General features: G+C 31.3%; 1 protein-coding gene across 1 annotated transcript in view; it reads left to right on the forward strand.

Moving 5' to 3' along the window:
* Positions 1 to 16,369, forward strand: part of LOC148624920 (inactive tyrosine-protein kinase 7-like) — an 83,905-nt gene extending 67,536 nt beyond the window's left edge. The window contains exons 12-17 of the mRNA XM_088568043.1: positions 1,614 to 1,771; positions 5,469 to 5,589; positions 8,703 to 8,876; positions 9,697 to 9,942; positions 11,038 to 11,270; positions 12,745 to 16,369. Of these exons, the coding sequence (XP_088424169.1) occupies positions 1,614 to 1,771; positions 5,469 to 5,589; positions 8,703 to 8,876; positions 9,697 to 9,942; positions 11,038 to 11,270; positions 12,745 to 13,335 (1,523 nt within the window). The 3' untranslated portion in view covers positions 13,336 to 16,369. The remainder of the gene's footprint in view (positions 1 to 1,613; positions 1,772 to 5,468; positions 5,590 to 8,702; positions 8,877 to 9,696; positions 9,943 to 11,037; positions 11,271 to 12,744) is intronic.
* The last annotated feature ends 4,386 nt before the right edge of the window (positions 16,370 to 20,755 follow it).

The raw sequence follows: 20,755 nt of genomic DNA on the forward strand, positions 1-20,755 counted from the left end.
GCAGACAATAAATTACCTCATCTTTATACAATAGGGGAAAAATGCATTTGTATTTGGGAATGGCTTCATTGTTGGCCATGTTGTCTGTGTTCAACATTTTGCATCCAAAGATAATTAGTTTCTGTGACATCAATTTATATTAGCTGGTTGATCTGCAAATAATTTTGCTACAAGGGGCCAAACCACAAAAGAAGGTTGGATTTGATTTTTGGTGTAATGGTCCCAACTGTTTTGGAAACGATTGGCCACTTTGATTCTGGTCCATTTTTTATCCTGTGTTAAATGTCTATTTATGCGGCAATCATAATTTAAAGCTTTTCACTTGAAAAGTGTGTCCATACTTGCCCTCCTCTTCAGGGTTGAACCTCTGTGGTTGTATCAAGCTGTACCCTGCAAAGCATTTCTTTTTATCTTTGAATTGAGTACTACATGTTTTTGAATAACTAAATTATAAAAGACCTCTCCAGCTGGTACTTTGAAAGTTCCCAAGCAAATTAGCTGATTGGTTGATACAGTGTTTTTTTCTAAAAACTATCAGAGTTTTGAAATTTTCAAGTATTTTGCTGTATAATGGAATTTTCAAAATTTTGCAAAACACACTGCTTCAATAATAGTGCATCTTGGCTACACCATAGCTAACAATATCAAAATCATTTTATAAATCTTATCACAGCAGATGTTCTACAAATCCATTTGTTGTATATTTATTCTCTGTACAAAATATATGTTTGCCCTCAGCATACTTTTAGTGCATAACCAAGTAGATGGAGCTATTTTTTTAGTAGAGAATTAATCATAATTGTATGCGGATGGTATTAAATGATATAAAATTATCTTTTTTTTTTACCTTTGTGTTCCTTAATGTAAGTTGTATTTCTTTGAGAGATTTAGGCCACACTAAAAATATTCTACAGATTATTTAACTCAATATTTAGGGCAAGTGGACTAATTTTTTTTATTAGTTTGAGTGAATATAAAGAATTTGACAAAAATCAAAATATTTTATTTTTGGGATGGGCTGAAAAAAATTGGGTTAGGAGGGGATGATTTTTGTGTTTTGGCCTCAAGTTTTTACAATTATTTTAAGTCTGTCTCTATTACCAGACATTGTGGCATATTCAAATAGTTAATAGGAATGGTCACATGACATTAAGTAATCTCTTTTTATTTAAGGTAGGAAAATGTTGTTTTGGAAATATAATCTTCAAAAATATTTAAAATCAGCTGTGCAGTTCTCTTCTTTTTCAAATGTATCCCACATTCTACATTTTCAATTCTCTCAGTATTGGTTGTTGACTTTCATAACTCGTGTAATCTCTAAGGTACATGCAACCTGTTGCTTCCTTACTTTTAACTTTCATATTAACCTGAAAAAATTACAAAACAAAAAGCAGAAAACTTTCCCTGGAGAAAGATGGGGAGGAGGAAGGGTTAATGTATGACAATGACTTTGTTAAATTACAGGATTGAACATGGAGGTGGATGTTTTGAAAGTGGAATAAGTCTACTGTTAGGCGTTACATAAAATTCTCACCCAAACAATATTGCCAAATTATCGACTTTATGAAATGTGAGTTATCTTGGAACAATAATACTTCTTATTATATTTGCAGTGAGACCAAAGTTTAGAGTAGTACCTGTGAATACAACAGTAATAGATGGCCAGTCAGCCATGATACATTGTGTAGCCAATGGTGAACCTACTCCTAAAATTTACTGGGATAAAAACTATTACCAGACACCTTTTGATCCAATGGAACAAAGAATACAGGTAAGTTTATCTAATTAACAAAAATATTCAATGACTGGGGTTTACCATTTTGACTGAAGCAATCCAAGTTGAATTAGTGTTTAGTTGTTTTTTTTGTTGATTGTTTGTTGATTTTTTTTTTTTTTTGGTGTGTGTGTACTTTTTTGCCCTTTTGTGTTATACAGTTTTTTCTGTGTCTGTTGTCCATGTCCTTGTGGTGTTCTCATTGTTCTTTAGTCCACGTGATTTATCTTCATATACCCTGCCACACCAAGTGGTGAGGTTTTGTGTTATACCTTCTAAAAAGTTGCCTGTCAGTCTGTCCATTATCCAATGTTCTCCAGATTATAACTTTACAAGATATTGAAAAATCTTTCTCAAACTTTCTATAATTGTTATCATTAAATACAGATCAAGTGTGATTTTCAGTTTGATCACATAACTTACTCAAAAGTAATTGCTTTTTAAAATTGTGTTTATCCCAAAAATATTTTATAATGTGATGGGTATCATTTTATTTTACCTGTGGTATTGATACCTCTTTGTTTTATGAGTACTTCAACAAGTCTAAAACAGGGGGCTGGAAAATGAACTTGCTTCAGCAGTAACAAAGAGAAAGATACAGAGAGGATGGAAGTGTCTAGAAAAGGAGGGGTCCTTACCCTGTCGGTGCACCAGGTCCATGCTCCTAGTTTTTAGTGGAGTCTAGTTGTTTGTTTACTTTTTGTTACTTTGTATATGTTGTTTTGGTTGTTTTATATTCTTTGTTGTGTTTGTCTGTTTTCCATGTCTGGTCTTTGTTCCTGGTTTACATTCTTTTGATTTCCACTAGAATCTTGGTTCCCTTGATTATTCTTGCTATTCGACTCCGTAAGTTTATATAGCTAACTTATTAGGTTTTCCAGGATGAGATGACATCTTACCCACTGGACAAGACGTTTTACCTCTTTTCCTACAATAGAGCATAACTAAGGTCTGTAGATTGGGTCATTATGTACCTAATTTGATCCTTCCTTTCTACACAAAGCTTGGAATATTTCTAAGGTTTATGAAACCTCTTGGTTGCATCAAAAGTTTTGACAAAATGATAGTAACTTTACAAATTCCATTCTACAAGATTGTTTATGCATCATTACTCAAATAAATGCTAATGATAATGTATTTTTTTTTATTTTCTATTTATTTCCAAGTATGCTTATACATACCTGAATTTTGATATCTTGTACTATTAAACATGTCAAAACATTTATGAAATGTTACAATCTGTCCTCATGAAGTATGTACTTCCACATGTAATGTAGATTATATATTGTCTGGCTGTAGCACACATTTATGGGTCCACTACTTTGGTTCCAATGGAATGTTTATGCCCTACCTTTTATGCATCAGACATGTAAGATCTTCTACAGTCCATTTTTTTTTTTATCCCACAAGTTTTTTTTCTAAAGATTTAGGATCCCAAGGAGATGATTCTCTTCAATGTTTTAAGAAACTTCACCATGGTCATTTGTGGGTAACTTTGTCTCAGTTCAACATCACCTTCCCTGTTAACCATTTGTTTGATTTTTAGGGGTGAGTCTGGCCTCCTCATCTGACAAACATATTTATTTTAATTAAACATGACTTGTCACTTACATCAATTACTGTGAAAGTTCTCAGGAAGTTCATGCTTCATCTGGGCAGATTATATACTGAATTTCAAGGTGAAGACACAATCACTATGATAGTATTATAGTCCTAATTTGTGTATTGAATGGATCTAATTCTTCACTAATGTTCAGATAGGATTTCTCTTTATGAATTCAATGTCTTTAATTACAAACTCAGTGTTCACAAACAGAAATCCAATCCCTTGATATCTGTAGTGAATTATCCCTCTACATCTCATGTATTTCCTCTCTCTTATACCTATCAGTTCCAAATAGATTTGTACACATAAAACCCTAGTTGGTCGATTTTGATATACTTCCAGCAATTTTAATAATGTGCAAAAATTAGCCTCATATCTTTAAAAAGTAATGAAAAAAAGATGCTGTTAATAAACATCACACATTACTTTGTTTTGTGGGTATTATATACATGATTAATGCTGTATTTATATTGATATTACTACTTTTGATTTGGTAGAGTTATTTATATATTGTTTTTATAGTGATATAAATACCTTATTCTTTGCAGAATTCTTTCTTTTCTTGTTTATTTGATATAAATATCACATTTTGTGCAGAAAGATTTCTACTGTTTTTTTCCTTTAATTACAAGATGTGTATGTGTTAGTCTATGTAAGAATTATGTGTTAATCTATGTAAGAATCTGGCAATGGATGAAAGTGTATGTGTTAGTCTATGTAAGAATCTTAAATGGATGAAACATGGTCCATAGAAATTCCCCACTTTGACAACATGATATATATGACAATATTTGAACTATCAAAAAGAAAAAAAATTAAGACCAAATTTGCTTTCAATTTCGCAGATTTGAAGAAATGTACCATTTTCTTTTATAGTTGAAATTTACAATTTTTGCCTTAATTCTACAGGTACATATACTCAAACTTTCTTTTTTTAATTTCTTGGTCATGAAGTACACAAATGTCATTATGAACAATGTACAATGTGGAGAATTATCATTTCTATGGCAAATTTTGGGGAAATTGCCAAGCACTTTAATTTAGAAGTCTAAAAATTATTACCTTTATATCTAAAAAATGTCTTTCTAATTTACTTCAAAACACGTGAAGTCAAAGATGATTACATGATGGCATTCAATTAGTAGATTATTCTTGAGTTGAAAAATACAGTAAAACCTCTGTAAACAGAATTCTGATTCAGTAAAAACCTGTCAGAACCAGGCTTCTTTTTTTTCAGATCCCTTCTTGTATGTTGAAATATATTTTGAACATAACCTTTGAAACATTTTATGTGGGAAATTCTCCCCCATACACATACCTGTTAACCTTTAGAACAGTTCCTGTTGGAGACTCTCTCCATTGAGATACCTGTTAACCTTTAGAACAGTTCCTGTTGGAGACTCTCTCCATTGAGATACCTGTTAACCTTTAGAACAGTTCCTGTTGGAGACTCTCTCCATTGAGATACATGTTAACCTTTAGAACAGTTCCTGTTGGAGACTCTCTCCTTTGAGATACCTGTTAACCTTTGGAACAGTTCAGGTTGGAGATTCCTCCCCATTGACACTGTCTCATGTGGGAGATTTTTATGTTATAACAAATCTTTTATGTAAAATCTCAATTATATAGTATTTTTCACCGAAATAAATAGTAGCCTTAAGCAAAAAGCTACAACAGACCTTGTATCCCAATATTTATATAAGAGATTCTAAATTCTTCATTGATTTTGTTGGAGTCCCCCCTCCTAATGTGGAAGGGTTAACATGTATGATTTTGAACCTGGTAAACCAAACACCTCTCTGAACATATCTAATTATACAGTCCTAAAGGTGTTTGTTTTACTGTATTTTTAACACAGGTGCTCCTGGTCTGAAATTTTCTAATATTAATTACTTTATTAGAACTTTATACAATATAGTAATTGGTTTGCTTAACATACATTTTTGTAACAAATATAGATATGATATATAATATTTTTATGGTGCAATGTTCTGATTAACTTCAAAAAATAGCTTTACTTTCTTCCTTAGAATAAGGAAATTTGCTGGATTTTTTTTCCTCATTGTAAATGTTTAATTTATATTTCAGATTTTAAGCAATGGAACACTTCATTTTAAAAAAGTTTATATGGAAGATAAGGGAAGATACGGGTGTACAGCAAACAATACTGCAGGACACATACGAATTGAGGCCAATTTAAATGTATTAGGTAAATTGTTACACTATTTTACCAGTGATGGAAATGTTTAAACTATGTAGTATATCATGAAGTAGTATGAAATGTAAGGACTAGGAGTGTTTGTAGGTAAGGTAACTTTAGGTTGATGGTGACTTTTCAATGAAAGATAATTAGTGTTTGATTCAAGATAACCTTTGAAGAGATTAGTTAGGCAGTATTGTACACCCTGTTTTTTGGTTAGAGCAGTTTAATTGCGAAGTTGTTGGTCCTTCACTATCTTACTTCACTTACATGGCTCTAAATTAGATTTAAAGTTATTCTGTCATGAAAGTTTCATTTGCTGGCTCTTTTTCCTAATGTTGGTAAATAGAAAACAGAGGTACTTATTTAGGCATGTGGGCAGGGGGTTTTAGGGGCTATGTTTACAACCCCTTTCATCCCCTTTTGGAATTGAAAAAAGATCAAAAACCCTTTAAATGACCTTGAATTGGTTAAGCACCATTATAGTCTGGAAATTTTTTTTCAAGTACCCTTAAAAATTTCTGGATACTGGTTTGTTTATATTAACATATACTGCTTTGTATTGAAAAGTCATATATCCACATTGTATAAAAACATGTTATGTTGAAATTGATACTCAGTTTTGAGGATGGTTATCTCCCCTTTTTGTTAAAATATAGATTCAGCAGATGTTGTTAATAGCTAGCAATTTGATACCCTTATTTATAGTACTTGTCAGTGTGTATACTGTCCAACTATGCAGGAGTTTTGATTCAAGGAAAAAAATAATTCATAGTTGTTCTTTTATTATGGTGACATCAGATTTATATACCTACGTTATTTACTCTCTTGGAGAGCCTATAAAAATGACAAAAGTTACAAATTGGACCTCTTTATAAAATTTCGACAGATTAATATATGCCATAGTCTCTTTGTACAAGTGCAATATCTTTTCTATTGCATTTGTCAACTGCAGCAAGTGTGGAGTAGATTTACGATGACAATTTCGACACGAAAATGCTGTTGGTGCACAGCAACTATCTAGGTTCTTGACACTGGTTGCAAATAAAGGACTTTTAAATTCATTCTAAATTGGTAACATTTGAATAGCCTAAGGGCCCTGAAAATCAATTAACATTGTATAAATCAAAGTAACGCTTTTTCATAGTGAAATATGTTATCCAGAGAATTAAAACTTTAAACCTGCCTGATGTATGATTCAAATTTATCAGGATTTAATCAGAGAATGAAAATAATGTCTAAATTAGGTTTTTCTATGCCATTATTCCGCTGTTTATTACCCATCATGCCATTTTTGTAGCTTCTAATCAAGACTGGCGGAGATATAGAAATGGATGTGGCCATTGTTTATCAGGACATTATTTGACGATTATTATCGGGATTTATCACGTTTTTGTATCATGGACCAGAATACATTCCCAATTCTAATGTCATCTTCAACATTCCGTTCATTTTAAGGATAAGTCAAAAGTGCAAATTGTGTTGCATGGCTGATATGCCAATTTTGTATTGTAATGGTGGCTCATGATAATAACAATAAAAAAATTATATTTCATAATTTTTTTTTCCTTTGTTTGGCTTTTGCTGATGCAAATCCATCATGTATGCATTGTGATGTGAATAAAATATGTATTAAAGCAACTCTATCATAATTAAATCTACAATCTTAACTATTTGTTATAAGGTGTAGAAAAATCCAATTGGAGGTTATGTCAGTTGTCAACATGAATGCATGGTAGCCTTTAAAAATCCTGAAGAGTATTATTTTTTCACTAGAATCTCCATGTATATATGTTTACCTCTCAAATGCTAATGGGATGTTGGTTGGTCTTCTCAGAGCAATAAGAACTAAGATGTTGGAAGATTTAATGTTGATTAGGGTTTGCTATTAAAGCCTATGAGTTTTGTCATGATGATGAATGTTAGATGTGTTTTATTTGCTGTACTTAATTTTCTAAATTAACCCTATTAGTTTTTCAATATCTTTCTATAAATTTATACCAAACAAACTAAAACACATCTTGATTTTATTCTCCTGTACTACAGATAAAAGATAAGGAAATCTTGCAAAATTTAAACAAATTCTGTTCCTTTTATTTCATCCTTTCAACTAGTGAAAAATATTTTTAAATAAGAAATACCTCTTGTTTTGCAATAAAGAAATTGATTTTCTGCTTGTGAGGAATCATGCTTTGCATATTTGATGGTTTTGCATGCAAAATGCTGAAATATTGTTGAGATATACATGTAATGATGGTATTGTACTTTGTGAACTTTTAATCAAGTGCTATCATAGTTGTATATACCAAGTTTTTGGGTTATATACATCAATGCTAGTATTCAATGAAGATTTCTTTTCTATGAGTTCTATTAATCCACTGCTATAAGTTAACTTATCTGTTGACTGAACTAGAAATCTATGTAATATTTTCATTAATTTTGAAAATTATTAACTTAAAAATGCTCAATATGGCATTTTTCATATAGCTTCATTTTTCCTGACAAAATTATTATTTACCTTCCATAGTTAAGAAAATGATAGTGTTGATTTATGTAAATGTTGTTTTTGACAATGTCACATACTTAGACCTGTATTTCTATTGCATTGGATTAATCTGACATAACTTCAGGGAAATAAGTGTAATCCGCATAATAATGTTTATATTGTTGAAAGAAAAGGGTACGCATTTAGTCACTTTCATCAAGAGGAAGAATGTTTTTGGTTTATTTCACACATTTGTATAAATACAGAATGTCATTAGTAACTTTTGTGAGAACTAAAATTTTTACAATTGTATATCATAAGTACAAATTTTATGGCATTAATGAGATTTTTATGTTCATTTTATTTACATGTATATAAGTCTTGATATGTTATTATGCAACAATATAGCAAAGCCATTAAAAATACTTAACAAAAAACACTGAATGTAACAGTATATCAAGACGTATGTTTCAATTCACACAAATATTTTTTGGAACTTATGACATTTGGACATATTCTAAACTCTTATAGCCAGACCAGATCATGTCAGGCTGATAATGCCTGTCCAACTTTTAAAGTATGCCATGATGCCAATGGTATTCTATATAAATATTTAATGCTGGTAATTTTATTTCAGTGCCCTCTGAGGTTGATAAAGAAGGGGTAGAAGATGAAGAGGGTATTGATATGGTGAAGACAATCATTATTGCTGTGTGTAGTGCTGGAGCTTACTTTGCGTTAGTTATTGCTTTAACTGCATATTTTAGCTACAGACTGTTTATGAAGAGGAAGAGAGTCGCTAAATCATTTGGTATGATATTTAAGTGAATAAACCTTCTCCAGAGACAAAAGAATTTTCTTTTTTCTCAATGCAAATCAATGTTTGGTTTTGTTGTCTTGTCTACAATTTAAATGTGTAAGGATTATTACTTGTAGAGTGAAGAGTTCAGTATTAAAAGCAAAACTTGCTTTTGTTTAGAATATCGCTAAAAATGACAAATATCTAGTTCTACTGGATAAAAATTAAAAATGTTACAAAAAGCATGAAATAGAAGATTTTGCATCGTAATGCATTGTTTCAAGGTCCTGGAAGTAAATAATAAAATGCAGATCGGTCTTCGAATTTCACTATGTCCTACATTGGTAATTTCAGAAAGAAAAATGAAACTAAAATGAGACTTACTAATCCTATACTGGCTTTCTCATTATCAACCAAAATTTACAAATGGTACCTTACTATTGAGAAGTACACAACTAAGCCAAATGGTACATGAAACAGTAACAATGAAATAGAAAAGAAAAATTCTCAAATTTTCCAATAATGATGCATTTTTTATGTTCAAAACTGGTATTAAACAGTCATATAAAACTAGATAAACACTGATTAATGCTCACTGAATTAATAACAACACCTTTTGACCTCTAAACCCCCTGTGTCCCCATCATATTCATAAATGACAGAATGCATGTTTTGCTTTGTAACTTTCTAGAGAAAGTTGAAAAGTTTTAAGATTTGGCTATGAATGCCATAATAGCAACAATTAAATATTTGCTATAGTTAATTATTTACGCAAAAAAAAAAAAAAAAAAAAAAACTGACCAAAGATTTTAGTTGCTTTTTCTATTATTAGCTAAATCTGAGAATGGTGATGTCAATAGGGAGCAGCATGAATTACTGGTCAAAGATCGTGATAGTGAATCAAGAGGACAATTACGTAGTGATAGCGACAATAGGTCACATGTGTCAGGACTCAGTTCACACCCATCACATTCATCACAGTCACAATCAACAACTTCACAATCACAGAAAAGTCGTAGAGGGAGTTATGACAGGCTTGTCTTCCCTAGACATGATCTGGCAACCATTGGCATGCTGGGTAGGTTTACAGAATCAATTGTGACACATTATATATCATATAGCCCCAATAAAATAGTAAATACTTACTGAGATCACCAAAAGGTCTTCAATAAGTGTAAACACACCTTCAAGTAAGACTCAAAAGTCATTTTGCTGTCAGAATTTTATTTTGACAAAAATGATCAATATGATTATTATTAGGAGTTGCATACAAAATGTTTGGTAGAAAGTCTCAAGTATTGAACATTTGGAAACAGGGACCCTAAGACTGTGTTTGAGGGTGACTGAATTTTCTATTCTAAGAGGAACAGGCAATTTAAAATCATACAAAGGGATCAAGCTTAATTTTGTACTACTGTGTATTTTAATTTACTTTGTAGAATACAATGTAGTAAAAAAGAAACATGCTAATGAAAACCAATAGGTAGAGTTACATTATACTACTGTCACATTCTCATTGCAGCTCTATGTAACAAAATGTAACCTTTTACTGAGTGCATCAGAAGGGGAATTTCTTTGTTGCCAGCTAGACTTATATTTGTTTGTTTGTCTTAAATAGAACACAAAAAATATCTATTTCTAATGGCACATAATGTATGAGATAAAACAAAGCAGTTGTTTGCATTTTTCAACTTAAAAGCTATTTTATATTTGTACATTGTTGTTTTTGTTTTGTCTGGTTATTAGATGTTTTTCTACAGAAGAGTGCAGTAATTATCTTTTTTTGTTTGTATTAGGGTTTCAGGTACTTTAAAACCTTCTGTTGAGAAACTAAATAACATGTATTTACAATATTTGAAACTCAGTAAACCCTAAAGTCCAACAGCATTTTTCCATTCAGAGATTTTTATTATATCATTATAAATTCCATGCTAACTTTTGCAAAAAATATTTAATTGAGGATTTCATAAAATTGTAGAGGTCATCTGTTGGGTGAAACATAAGGCTGTGGAATGATTTAAGGAAAAAAAATCAATGACAGATTTTTGTGAAACCAATCTCAGTTGTTTTGCTGTATTCAAGATTTTTAGGATTTTTTTTTTTTTTTTTTTTTTAATTTTTTAAACCCATATTTTTTGTCACTGAAACATAATGACATACATGTTTATTGCAGGAAAGGGTCTGTTTGGTGATGTTTTCCTTGCCAAAGCCAGAGGCATAAAGGACTATGAACCAGAGACTTTAGTAGTGGTCAAATCACTTTTAGCCAAAGATGAGCATTTGTATTATGAGTTCCGACAGGAGTTGGACATGTATTCTAAATTGGACCATCCATGTATAGCTAAAGTCTTAGGTGTTTGTAAAGAAATGGACCCACATTTTGTCATCACAGAATATTGTGACTGGGTAAGAAATGCATGCTTCTATTGGTGTTTTACAATCCAGTATTAAACTCAATATGCGTAAAAGTCATGAAATTAAAAATTTAGTAGACATAGAATCATCTCCAAAAAAATTGGGGAAACAGTTATTTTGTTAGGCTCTTTATTCCATGAAGAAGAAAAATCTGTAATGTCAGGAGTTATATTTCATTGCTCATTCAAATATACATATTCGGGTATGGCACACTTATGTTAGCTCACAGCTACTTGCATCAACAAATTATCTTGATCTGATCTAAAAAAAAAATCTAGCTCAGCATCTGATATCAGTTATCGTATATAGGGTTAAAAATTTAATTGTAAAAAAATTAAATACATTTACTGTGTTATAAACTGTAATTTTTTTGCATTTAGATATTTCTTGAATTTATCAAATGAAATGCATGCTATTAGGCTTAGAATCTAACTCCCCTCCAACATCGTTAAAGTTAGACACGTAAAACAGTTCCAGATATACTATAAATATGGAAATTGTAACCTTCTAACAAAGATAACATGATTTTACATGCTTGTCAATTGATTGTGAAACTGTGCAGCTGTAGGGTTTTTATGGGATTCTCCTTGGCACTTGTTGGTTTTCTGCGATGGAAATTGTTCATGACAACATCATATAAACATGCAAGATCTGCAATTATGTAATTATAGTTTAGAAACCTGCCTCACAAAAACGTTTGACATGACAGGATCTGATCACTAATGTCAGAAGCTTTTTTTTGATGTAGTTCTAGACTTTAGTTGCTTGTGTGGTTCTCAATCAACGAAGTGAAAAACAGGAGTAGTTTTATATCAATCCTTTTGTATTTACCTTTTGGGCGGAAATGCCATTTAGCAAATTATTTTTGTAGGCAAAATTTGTTTTAAAATTTTTGGAAAAATTCAAAATTGATGTTGTTTTTGCTTTTGGAAATTAATCATTTCTCTAACATGTAATTTGTATCTATTCAAAATATTTTTGGATCCGTTAATCTTTAAAATATTGACAATGGTCTTGTAAGCACTTTCTTCACATTAATTTCTCATTTCAAATTCTGAAGACTGCTGTAAAAAGTAATTTCTTTTTTTTTTGTAATTTAAGAACCTTGGCCCAATTTATTACTAATTTATGCTGCAATTGTTCTATTTGAGCAAAAATACATTGACAGAATCTTTATTAATGATACATAGTCACTGACAGTATATAACACTTTGGCCCTGCTTTCCTTCCTTTCTTGCATAAAAGACCTTGATAATTTTGCATTCATTTCAAAGGCCAACAGTTAAGAAAAATGATAAATCATTTAATAGAAAACTTTATAGAAACATTGCAGTAAAGACTAATAGTGTTATTGTCCAGTATGAGGAAAGTTCCTTCTGTATCTCATCATTCTTGTCTCTACAAAAAATTTGGTAAAACACTTCAGTGAAATGTTACTGATTGAATTTATTTTTATATTTTCCAGGGAGATTTAAAGCAGTTCTTATATGCTACAAGAGGGGGAATGAATGGACAGTTTCCAAGAGTACCACCGTTAACAGTTGTACAAAAAACCAACATGTGCCACCAAGTGGCATCCGGGTTGGAACATTTATCAAACCATCGTTATATACATCGAGATATTGCAACGAGAAATATTCTACTGACTTCTCGACTGGAGCTAAAAATAACCAGTCTTTCCTTGTGTCGGGATGTTTATTCTGGTGAATATTACCCATATGCTCAGAACTTGATTCCGTTGAGATGGATGCCACCAGAAGCAGTATTCGAAGGTGACTTTTCTGTGAAAAGTGACATATGGGCTTTTGGTATATTTGTATGGGAAGTGTTTCATCTTGGAGACTTGCCATATACTTCACAAAGTGATGATGAAGTGTTTAAACATTTAAAAATAGAAGATTTGAAATTGACGATGGTTGACATGTGTCCGCCAGAAATTATTGACCTTGTTACAAAGTGTACAGCAATTAACCCAAAAGAAAGACCATTATTCAGTGAAATATGCTCTTTCTTTGGAGATTATATATTGAAGCTGCAATCTACTGCTCCAGTTTGACTGAAATCCATGTCAGTTTTGTAATAGTATTTATTTTTGTATTTTATACATGTGTCTATTGTACTATCAGTATCATTAAGAAAGTCCAAGTATGTTTTAATATGTAGTTATTTTGTTTAATTGAAGTTATTTCAAGCTATATGTGCATATATGTTTACATTTTGTAAAAGGCAAAACATTTCTGAAACAATCCAGTTGAAAAAATGTATCACTATGCTAGTAAGGTGTCATCTGTCAATTAAAAAATCAATGATCTGAACAAAAAGTACAATTTATTATTTGGCTGACAAATTCTCTTTGCTTACAATACTTTTTCCAGTAAAAATGCGATGATTGTGTAAGAAGAAGTTCAGAATATTAAATGTTTTTTTTTCTTTTGGTATTTGTACGATTTATAATTATGGTTAGGCCTGTGCTATTAGAGAAACAAGAAAAAGATATCATTTCAAATTTTAATTATTATGTGGTAAGACCACAGTTACTTGCAAAAACTTGAGAATTGCAAAGAAAAATGTGCAATTTTTAATCTAATAAAATCATTTTCTATACAGGTTTTAAAACATTTATTTACAACTACTTTAGATATTCAGCTATGCTGGCGTAATCTTTTTATCCTAGTAGTAAACTACGATTTTTCTGTTGTATCAAAGATATTTTTTATTGCTAGTACATTTTTCTTTGTTTTTTTTTCTCCGCCATTTCTACTTAATCGTGTTTTCCCTGAACGAGAAGTTTCTTTTCATGATTTGTTTTTGTTTTTCTTGATTTGTATGAAAGTATTTGTATTATTCAAGACTTCAAAATCTTACTGTTGGAAGTAATTTAAGCCAAGAAGTTAGACATATTGAAAGTATAATTCCTGCTTAGTTAGTCCTTATCATTTTTTAAAATCAATTCAAAACCACTCATTTATAGTTTTTAATGATTTATATTCTTTTCTTTTTCATAGTGAAGAACACTTATATTCCATTACAGTTATATCCTATTTATACCAAGTTACAGTTTTTTTATGATGGCTCAAATTTTCATGCTTTTGATTCCTATGTTAACGGGCGGATCCAGGATTTGAGTTTTGGGGGAGTGAAACTTGTGGTAAAAAACTTTTTTCTTACGGATTTAGGGGGGCGTTCACCCGGTATGCCAGTCCATGGATCCGTGCCTGGTTAAAGAAAAGTTTCAAGGAAGAAAAAATGTGAACAACAAAAACAAATCAGATATACATATTTTTTTGTAGAACTGACAACAAAGTTGTCATGAGTGATATCATACTAATATTGTACTGTCTTGTAGCGTTTTAGATTTGTTTATGTCAATGTTAGATGACTTGAGAAAGGACTGCAATTGTGAGCTTGAGATTGTCTCTATAGAATACCATATAGTGTTTTTTATGGGTGTAAAATTGAGGCCAAATGATATCCAGAAATGTTTTGCAGATTTTAAGTGGTGTACTAAGTACTAAGCATTAAGTGTAAATATTTCTGAGATTTATTTTGGTGTTTTCAGAGAGACCACTGAAATAATGTCAAAATAAGTACACCCCTAGATATTAGCCACTTTATGATATTCTGATGTGTGTGTGTTAGGACGCAAGGAGAATGTTGTATTATTCATAACTTTTAAAGTTTTTTTTTTTGGTGATTTCTAGATATTCTCAGACTCTGAAAGTATATTGTAAGCTACCAAAACTGATAGTGTCATGTGCAACCCTTGACATTAAATTGAATTTTCATTTCTGTCTTGCCTGGGGGTGCAGACTTAATGGAAACATCTCTGATAAACATGAATCAAAGAGAAATCGAGTGGAGTTAATGATAAGTGTTAATTAATATGAAATTCATACATAAAAAAATGTGGAATGATAAATAATATTAGGCTTGACCGCAAAATGCAGTTTAATTGTTTTTGTCTGTGACATAGGAGGCCTATAAGATTTACTAAACGTGTATGTTATGAAAACCATAAGCATTACTTAAGTTTTCTGATAACTTTGCCCATGGTTATATACCCAGGAAAATGGCATGGGCAAGAAATACATGAAATGTAGTGTTGCCCAGGCACTTGGTAAAGTTTGTACTTATCAATGATACTTATATCATTATCAACTCTTCTCATTTGATTCTGCATTCCATTTCTCATATGACACTGTATATATTATCATAAAAGATTTACTGAAATTTCATTACAGATTCATCTTATAAACATTGTAGTACATTTTTTTTTATTATTGTATGAAAGACGAAAGAGGCTTGGTTAAAAGATGGTGATAATCACAAAGCGTTATGAATTTTTGTAATGGCATATTGTTTAAAATTGTAATTTTTGCTGAAAGTTGACAATCCTAGCATTATCAAGAAATGTGCTTATGTTTTAGCTGAGCTTTAACCAAGGATGCTTCCATTTGATATACAACTACCAATTCCAGAAGAAAATGCTTTCACTACAATGCTTGAAAAAAATAAAACAGGAAGATTTTGAAATTGTACTTTTAATAAAGTATGGGATAATAAAATTATTGACCACTTAAACCCTCCAAAAAAAAACTTTTGCTTGTACAAGTAGCATTTCTACTTCACAAGAGCAATTTAGTCTCTTTCTAGAAAAGGTTCTTTTTTTTTATTAAAGTCGATATTTCCATCAATGTTTAAAACATGTGTTATATGCTCCAAAGATATCAAAAAGTCCCATATACATATGAATTGATTATACAACAAAAATTATTGTGTAATGCATCGACTTAAGAGTATTGCTAAAATTTTATTGCTTTTTCAACTTTCTTACAATTAACATTTATTGAGACTTGAACTATTGTAAAAGGAAAATAGCCTGTATGATTTCTTTTATACAAATAATTTATAATATAATTTACCCACTAAAGTTTCAGAAAAAAGATATATTTTCAGTAGTTGTATCGAACTCTTGGAATATGAAAGTGATGGATGAGTTTGAAAGTTATTACTGAGTAACGAATGAATGATTATTAAACTATGCAATTAGATTGACGATGCTTATTTGAAAGAAAAAGAATATAATATAATCAATTGTTCTTTTGTGTTTTGCCAATGTTGCTTCTGTGGTTAACTGCGACGTTTTACCAATAGATACATCCGTAAATATAAAGGATTGCAAGAAAGTTTTGTCTTAAACATGTAAAATGAATTTTTGCCAATATTCAAGTGGTCACATTAAGACAAGAGTGCAGAAATTAAGATTTAAAATTTAACGACGTAGACAGCAATATTTGCTAGGTACAGTCTTACATTTCTTTATATTGCTTCATCTGGGTCGAGCCTTTGTAGTCATACGTCATACAGAAAGAATCATATCCGTTGAAAATTAGCTGTTCATAGCTCGCTATAGCTATTTAGGTAACCTTGTTTTGACCTTTTTGGTGTCACGGTTAAGCCTAAACTGCTTACTTGCCCATGATATTTTACACATGTTTTCTATCTTAGGCAGACTTGAATTTTCCATGTGGTGTTCATCACATAGTATTGGCATTTTACTCGTTTTCATAAAGACCGTTCTCCAAATTTCTCCCGCACACACTAAATATTTTGTGATTATCTTTCGAACATGTAACACGATATCGTATCTAGGATTTAATTTTTGCATTACCCCAGTGGAATATCAGTTAATACCTGACGATAATATAGCCATTTCAAACTCTCTGATGTTGAAATAAATTTATAAAACGTATAATGATCTAAACAATGTATAGACAAACATCAGTACACGCAGTTTTAATCAAAGAAAACAATGCTGTAAATTATTTAGACACGAACAAAGAATTTAAAGACCCATTATTAAGCCTGACCCTGCACTGCGCCAAGTAACACACCAAAAAACTAAAAAAACTTGGTCAATCAAAGCCAAGTCATACTCCTACAACGTTGGTGAAGACATACATTAACGCATAGAGCAAAGCCAAACATCAACGCACTGATCCAAATCATACATCATTACACTGAACCAAGTCGTACAGCAACACACTGATCAAAGTAACACACCAACGCACCAGACCAGGTCCCACATCAACACACTAGACCAAGTCCCACATCAACAAACTGATCAAAGTAATACAACATACCAGACCAAGTCCTTCATCAATGCACTAAATCAAGTTCTACAACACACTAGACTTAAGTCATCACGTGAAGTCCTACATCAACTTCCTATGTTATATCAGACATTTTAAAAACACTCCGAGCTTAGTAATATCTTAACAAACTGAGCTATGTTATATTTTAACACACTGAGCCAAGACATGCATTAACACAATGAACTTAGTATACATGTAATATCAACGCACTAAGCTAAGTTCTACATCAACGAACTGAGCTAAATCCTACATCAAAGAACATAGTCAGGTCTCATAACAACATAATAGGCAAGCAAATGAAAAACAATTCTACGAAGTTATTGGACGTCTAACACTGAATCATTCAGAACAAAGCATCTGTGTTCTGACAATGAGTGGATAAAATCGGTCCAATATTTTTTAACTACTTACATATTTACTTGTTCTATTGTGCTTGTTATATGCTTACATTGTTTTCTGAAATGAAAGCTGTGCAGTAATGGACAACTGAAAGAGTCACTAAAATAAAACATGCTTAATGGATAATATGGACAAGTTGATTATCAAAATGAGTGTGCTTTTGACGGAATTTCCTTTTCAAAAGATTAATATATAACAAGTTTAATTTGAAAATGAATGCGGACCAGATAGAAAGGGAAATCATGACAAATACAGCAAATTATAAATGATTGATGCAACTAAATTGAACCCTGAAAACTGAACATAAATGAGTAACTCTCACTGTGCGACCTGAAGACATAAAAAGGTACAATAAGAAGGCACTAATTAAATCTCATTATCGTACCGAACCAGATGGTCATACTGACCACAACTAGACATTGATTGATGGAAGCTCTCCTAAGTATCTGGACTATGTAGAGTAGTTACTACCAATAATATTAGAGGTGAACTAATGAAAAGAAAAACAAAGAATTTTGCAACAGGTGTGTTCATTCAGTATTGAATGTTCGGTGGTTGCTTTATAAATAAATTGAAGATACGGCCAGATTTCTGTCATCAACATTTGAAAGGATTAATTAGTCAAAAGTGAATGATGAGAATTTGCGATTTAAATTCTTGCAGATTTTCTCGGTGATGCTTTAATGTACAAAAACCTCTTCTGAAAATATTTCATTTAAGCAAAAACTTACATAGCAATATTATTTAAAGGTTTCCGGTCCTTACGATTATAATTACATTGCCAGGATTCTAAAGATATTTTGAAGATTTTACACTGTCATAAATCTTAAAATGGCATGAAAGATGTTCACAACATACGTAGTATTGCAGACTTATTGTGTGTTTATAAACGATTTCGTTTTGCCCATATCTTGCTGAACTAATTCTAGAGCCGTCTTTGGATCAATGTGTACGGTGAACCATAGATATATGGTGAACCGTAATGGCTTTCTTTTTATAAAACTTGAATGACAGTTGATGAGATTTAGGAAGGTTGCTGTAGGTAGGAACATTAATGACTAGGTTCACTTATACTGTAAAGGGAAATGGCGAAATAATCCCCCGTTTATGGCTCTAAATACGATCTGCGGGTATTTTACAAACACCATAAAATGGGATATATCTTTACCGTGTAACGTTGTGGTTTAATGTCCTATAAATGAATACTGATTCTCCTTTCCTTAGGCATTTCTAGGCCAATAACTTTCAATGTAGATTTGGCTTGTCTAACCTCATATCTCAACCCCTAAACAAAAAGCCATTTCAATTGTGTGTGTGTGTGGATGTTAGGTACAACAAGACGATAACATTGTCAGTCTTAATATGGCAGGTTACCTTGATGTAATTGTTTCATTTGGGTGGGCTAGTGCAACACACTATTAGAGAGAGAATAATTCTGAAATTTATGGAGGCCGTTGGCTGCAAATAACATTTTTCCCATCCTTCTTGACTTAATATCAAAAGAAGCCAGTTTAAGAACAATGATACAAAGTTCTGATGGAGAGAGACGAATTAAAATTTTCGAAAATACAGAAATTAACATGATGAATTATAACCATGATTTCTTATGTTAAATGGATGTAAATGTTACATTAAGTGTCGGGTTTGTCCAAATTTATTAGCGAATTATACCTACTTTAGATTTTAGTTCAATCTACAAAACACATATCGCGATATCAAACATCAGAAACGTTATTCATTTTCAACCGGTTAAAATGGCTTTTATAGTAAGATATTATTAAATATTAAACAAGTCAATTAAAGTTAGTTTTATATGAATAGTTTTGATAATCACGAAGTAAATTTGATGCAGAGTTTCATATGAGATATCATTTCCTCATACACTAATTCAAGAGATCTTAATGCAACTCAAATTATCATTGCTGTCATATTTTAATGACAATGTCAGATTTGTCTTATTCTTTATCTTGGACATAGGAGCTTGCCACTTTGACAAAGGACAATCCGACAGTTGAATCGTGATAGTTATCTAGAGATTTTTATCAGCTTACCATTTGCATATTTTCTATATCCTTTCAATTAGATGACAGTTTCAATACATTAAAATCAGTAGGACATAAAATTTACATAATAAAAATCTGAATGAAACTCGTCAGTTTTCTGTTTTCCTTTCAAAATATACATTCCCTTACTCATATTTAGGTATTAATTTAACTGCTGAATTATTTTGCAAAAAAGAACAGGAAAAGTAATACTTCATATCTCATGCCCGATTAGAGATTTAATTTATAGGGGGCGAATTGGATACTCAGACAAATTACTCGACTATAAAATGTGACAGAGGGCAGGTGAAACATTCTTCCGCTAATTTGGAGGTTGAAGGACCTTTCACCCACAAGGAGAAGTGGTCAACTATAACCAGCTTTAATTTATGGCTGAAAATTGTTTATGGTCTACTACTGAGCGTAAATATTTGTAATTTAGTCATAAATGTTATAAGAACAATGTCACGTATCAAGTAATACATTACTAGTATGCTCAAGAATTTTTATAAACAAATGAATGCTTTCCATCTACTAACAATGACCAGCATGCGTTATTCAATTTACATCACCCGGCGTTAATTAGATAAGAAAAAAATCCCTGAAAATGCTCAAAAATGTGTTTGTGTTGCCTTTACCACTGGTAAATATTTAAATTTCAGCATATTTTATGTTACAAATATCATAAAAATGTGATAACAATAACATTTGATCTAGGTAATGGAAGATGCTGTTTGTGAAAAGTACGGTCTCTAAAATGAAAAGAACATATAGCTATTAAACGAATCCGGGATAAGGATATATATTTTATATAACATCAGAGAAAAATGAACCAACAGTAAAAATAAAATACATTGTATAGTGATATTTCTTATAACGT

Source organism: Perna viridis, chromosome 2, assembly GCF_037379345.1.
Source record: "Perna viridis isolate PV_CMFRI_1.1 ecotype Kerala chromosome 2, ASM3737934v1, whole genome shotgun sequence".
Classification (NCBI taxonomy): domain Eukaryota; kingdom Metazoa; phylum Mollusca; class Bivalvia; order Mytilida; family Mytilidae; genus Perna; species Perna viridis.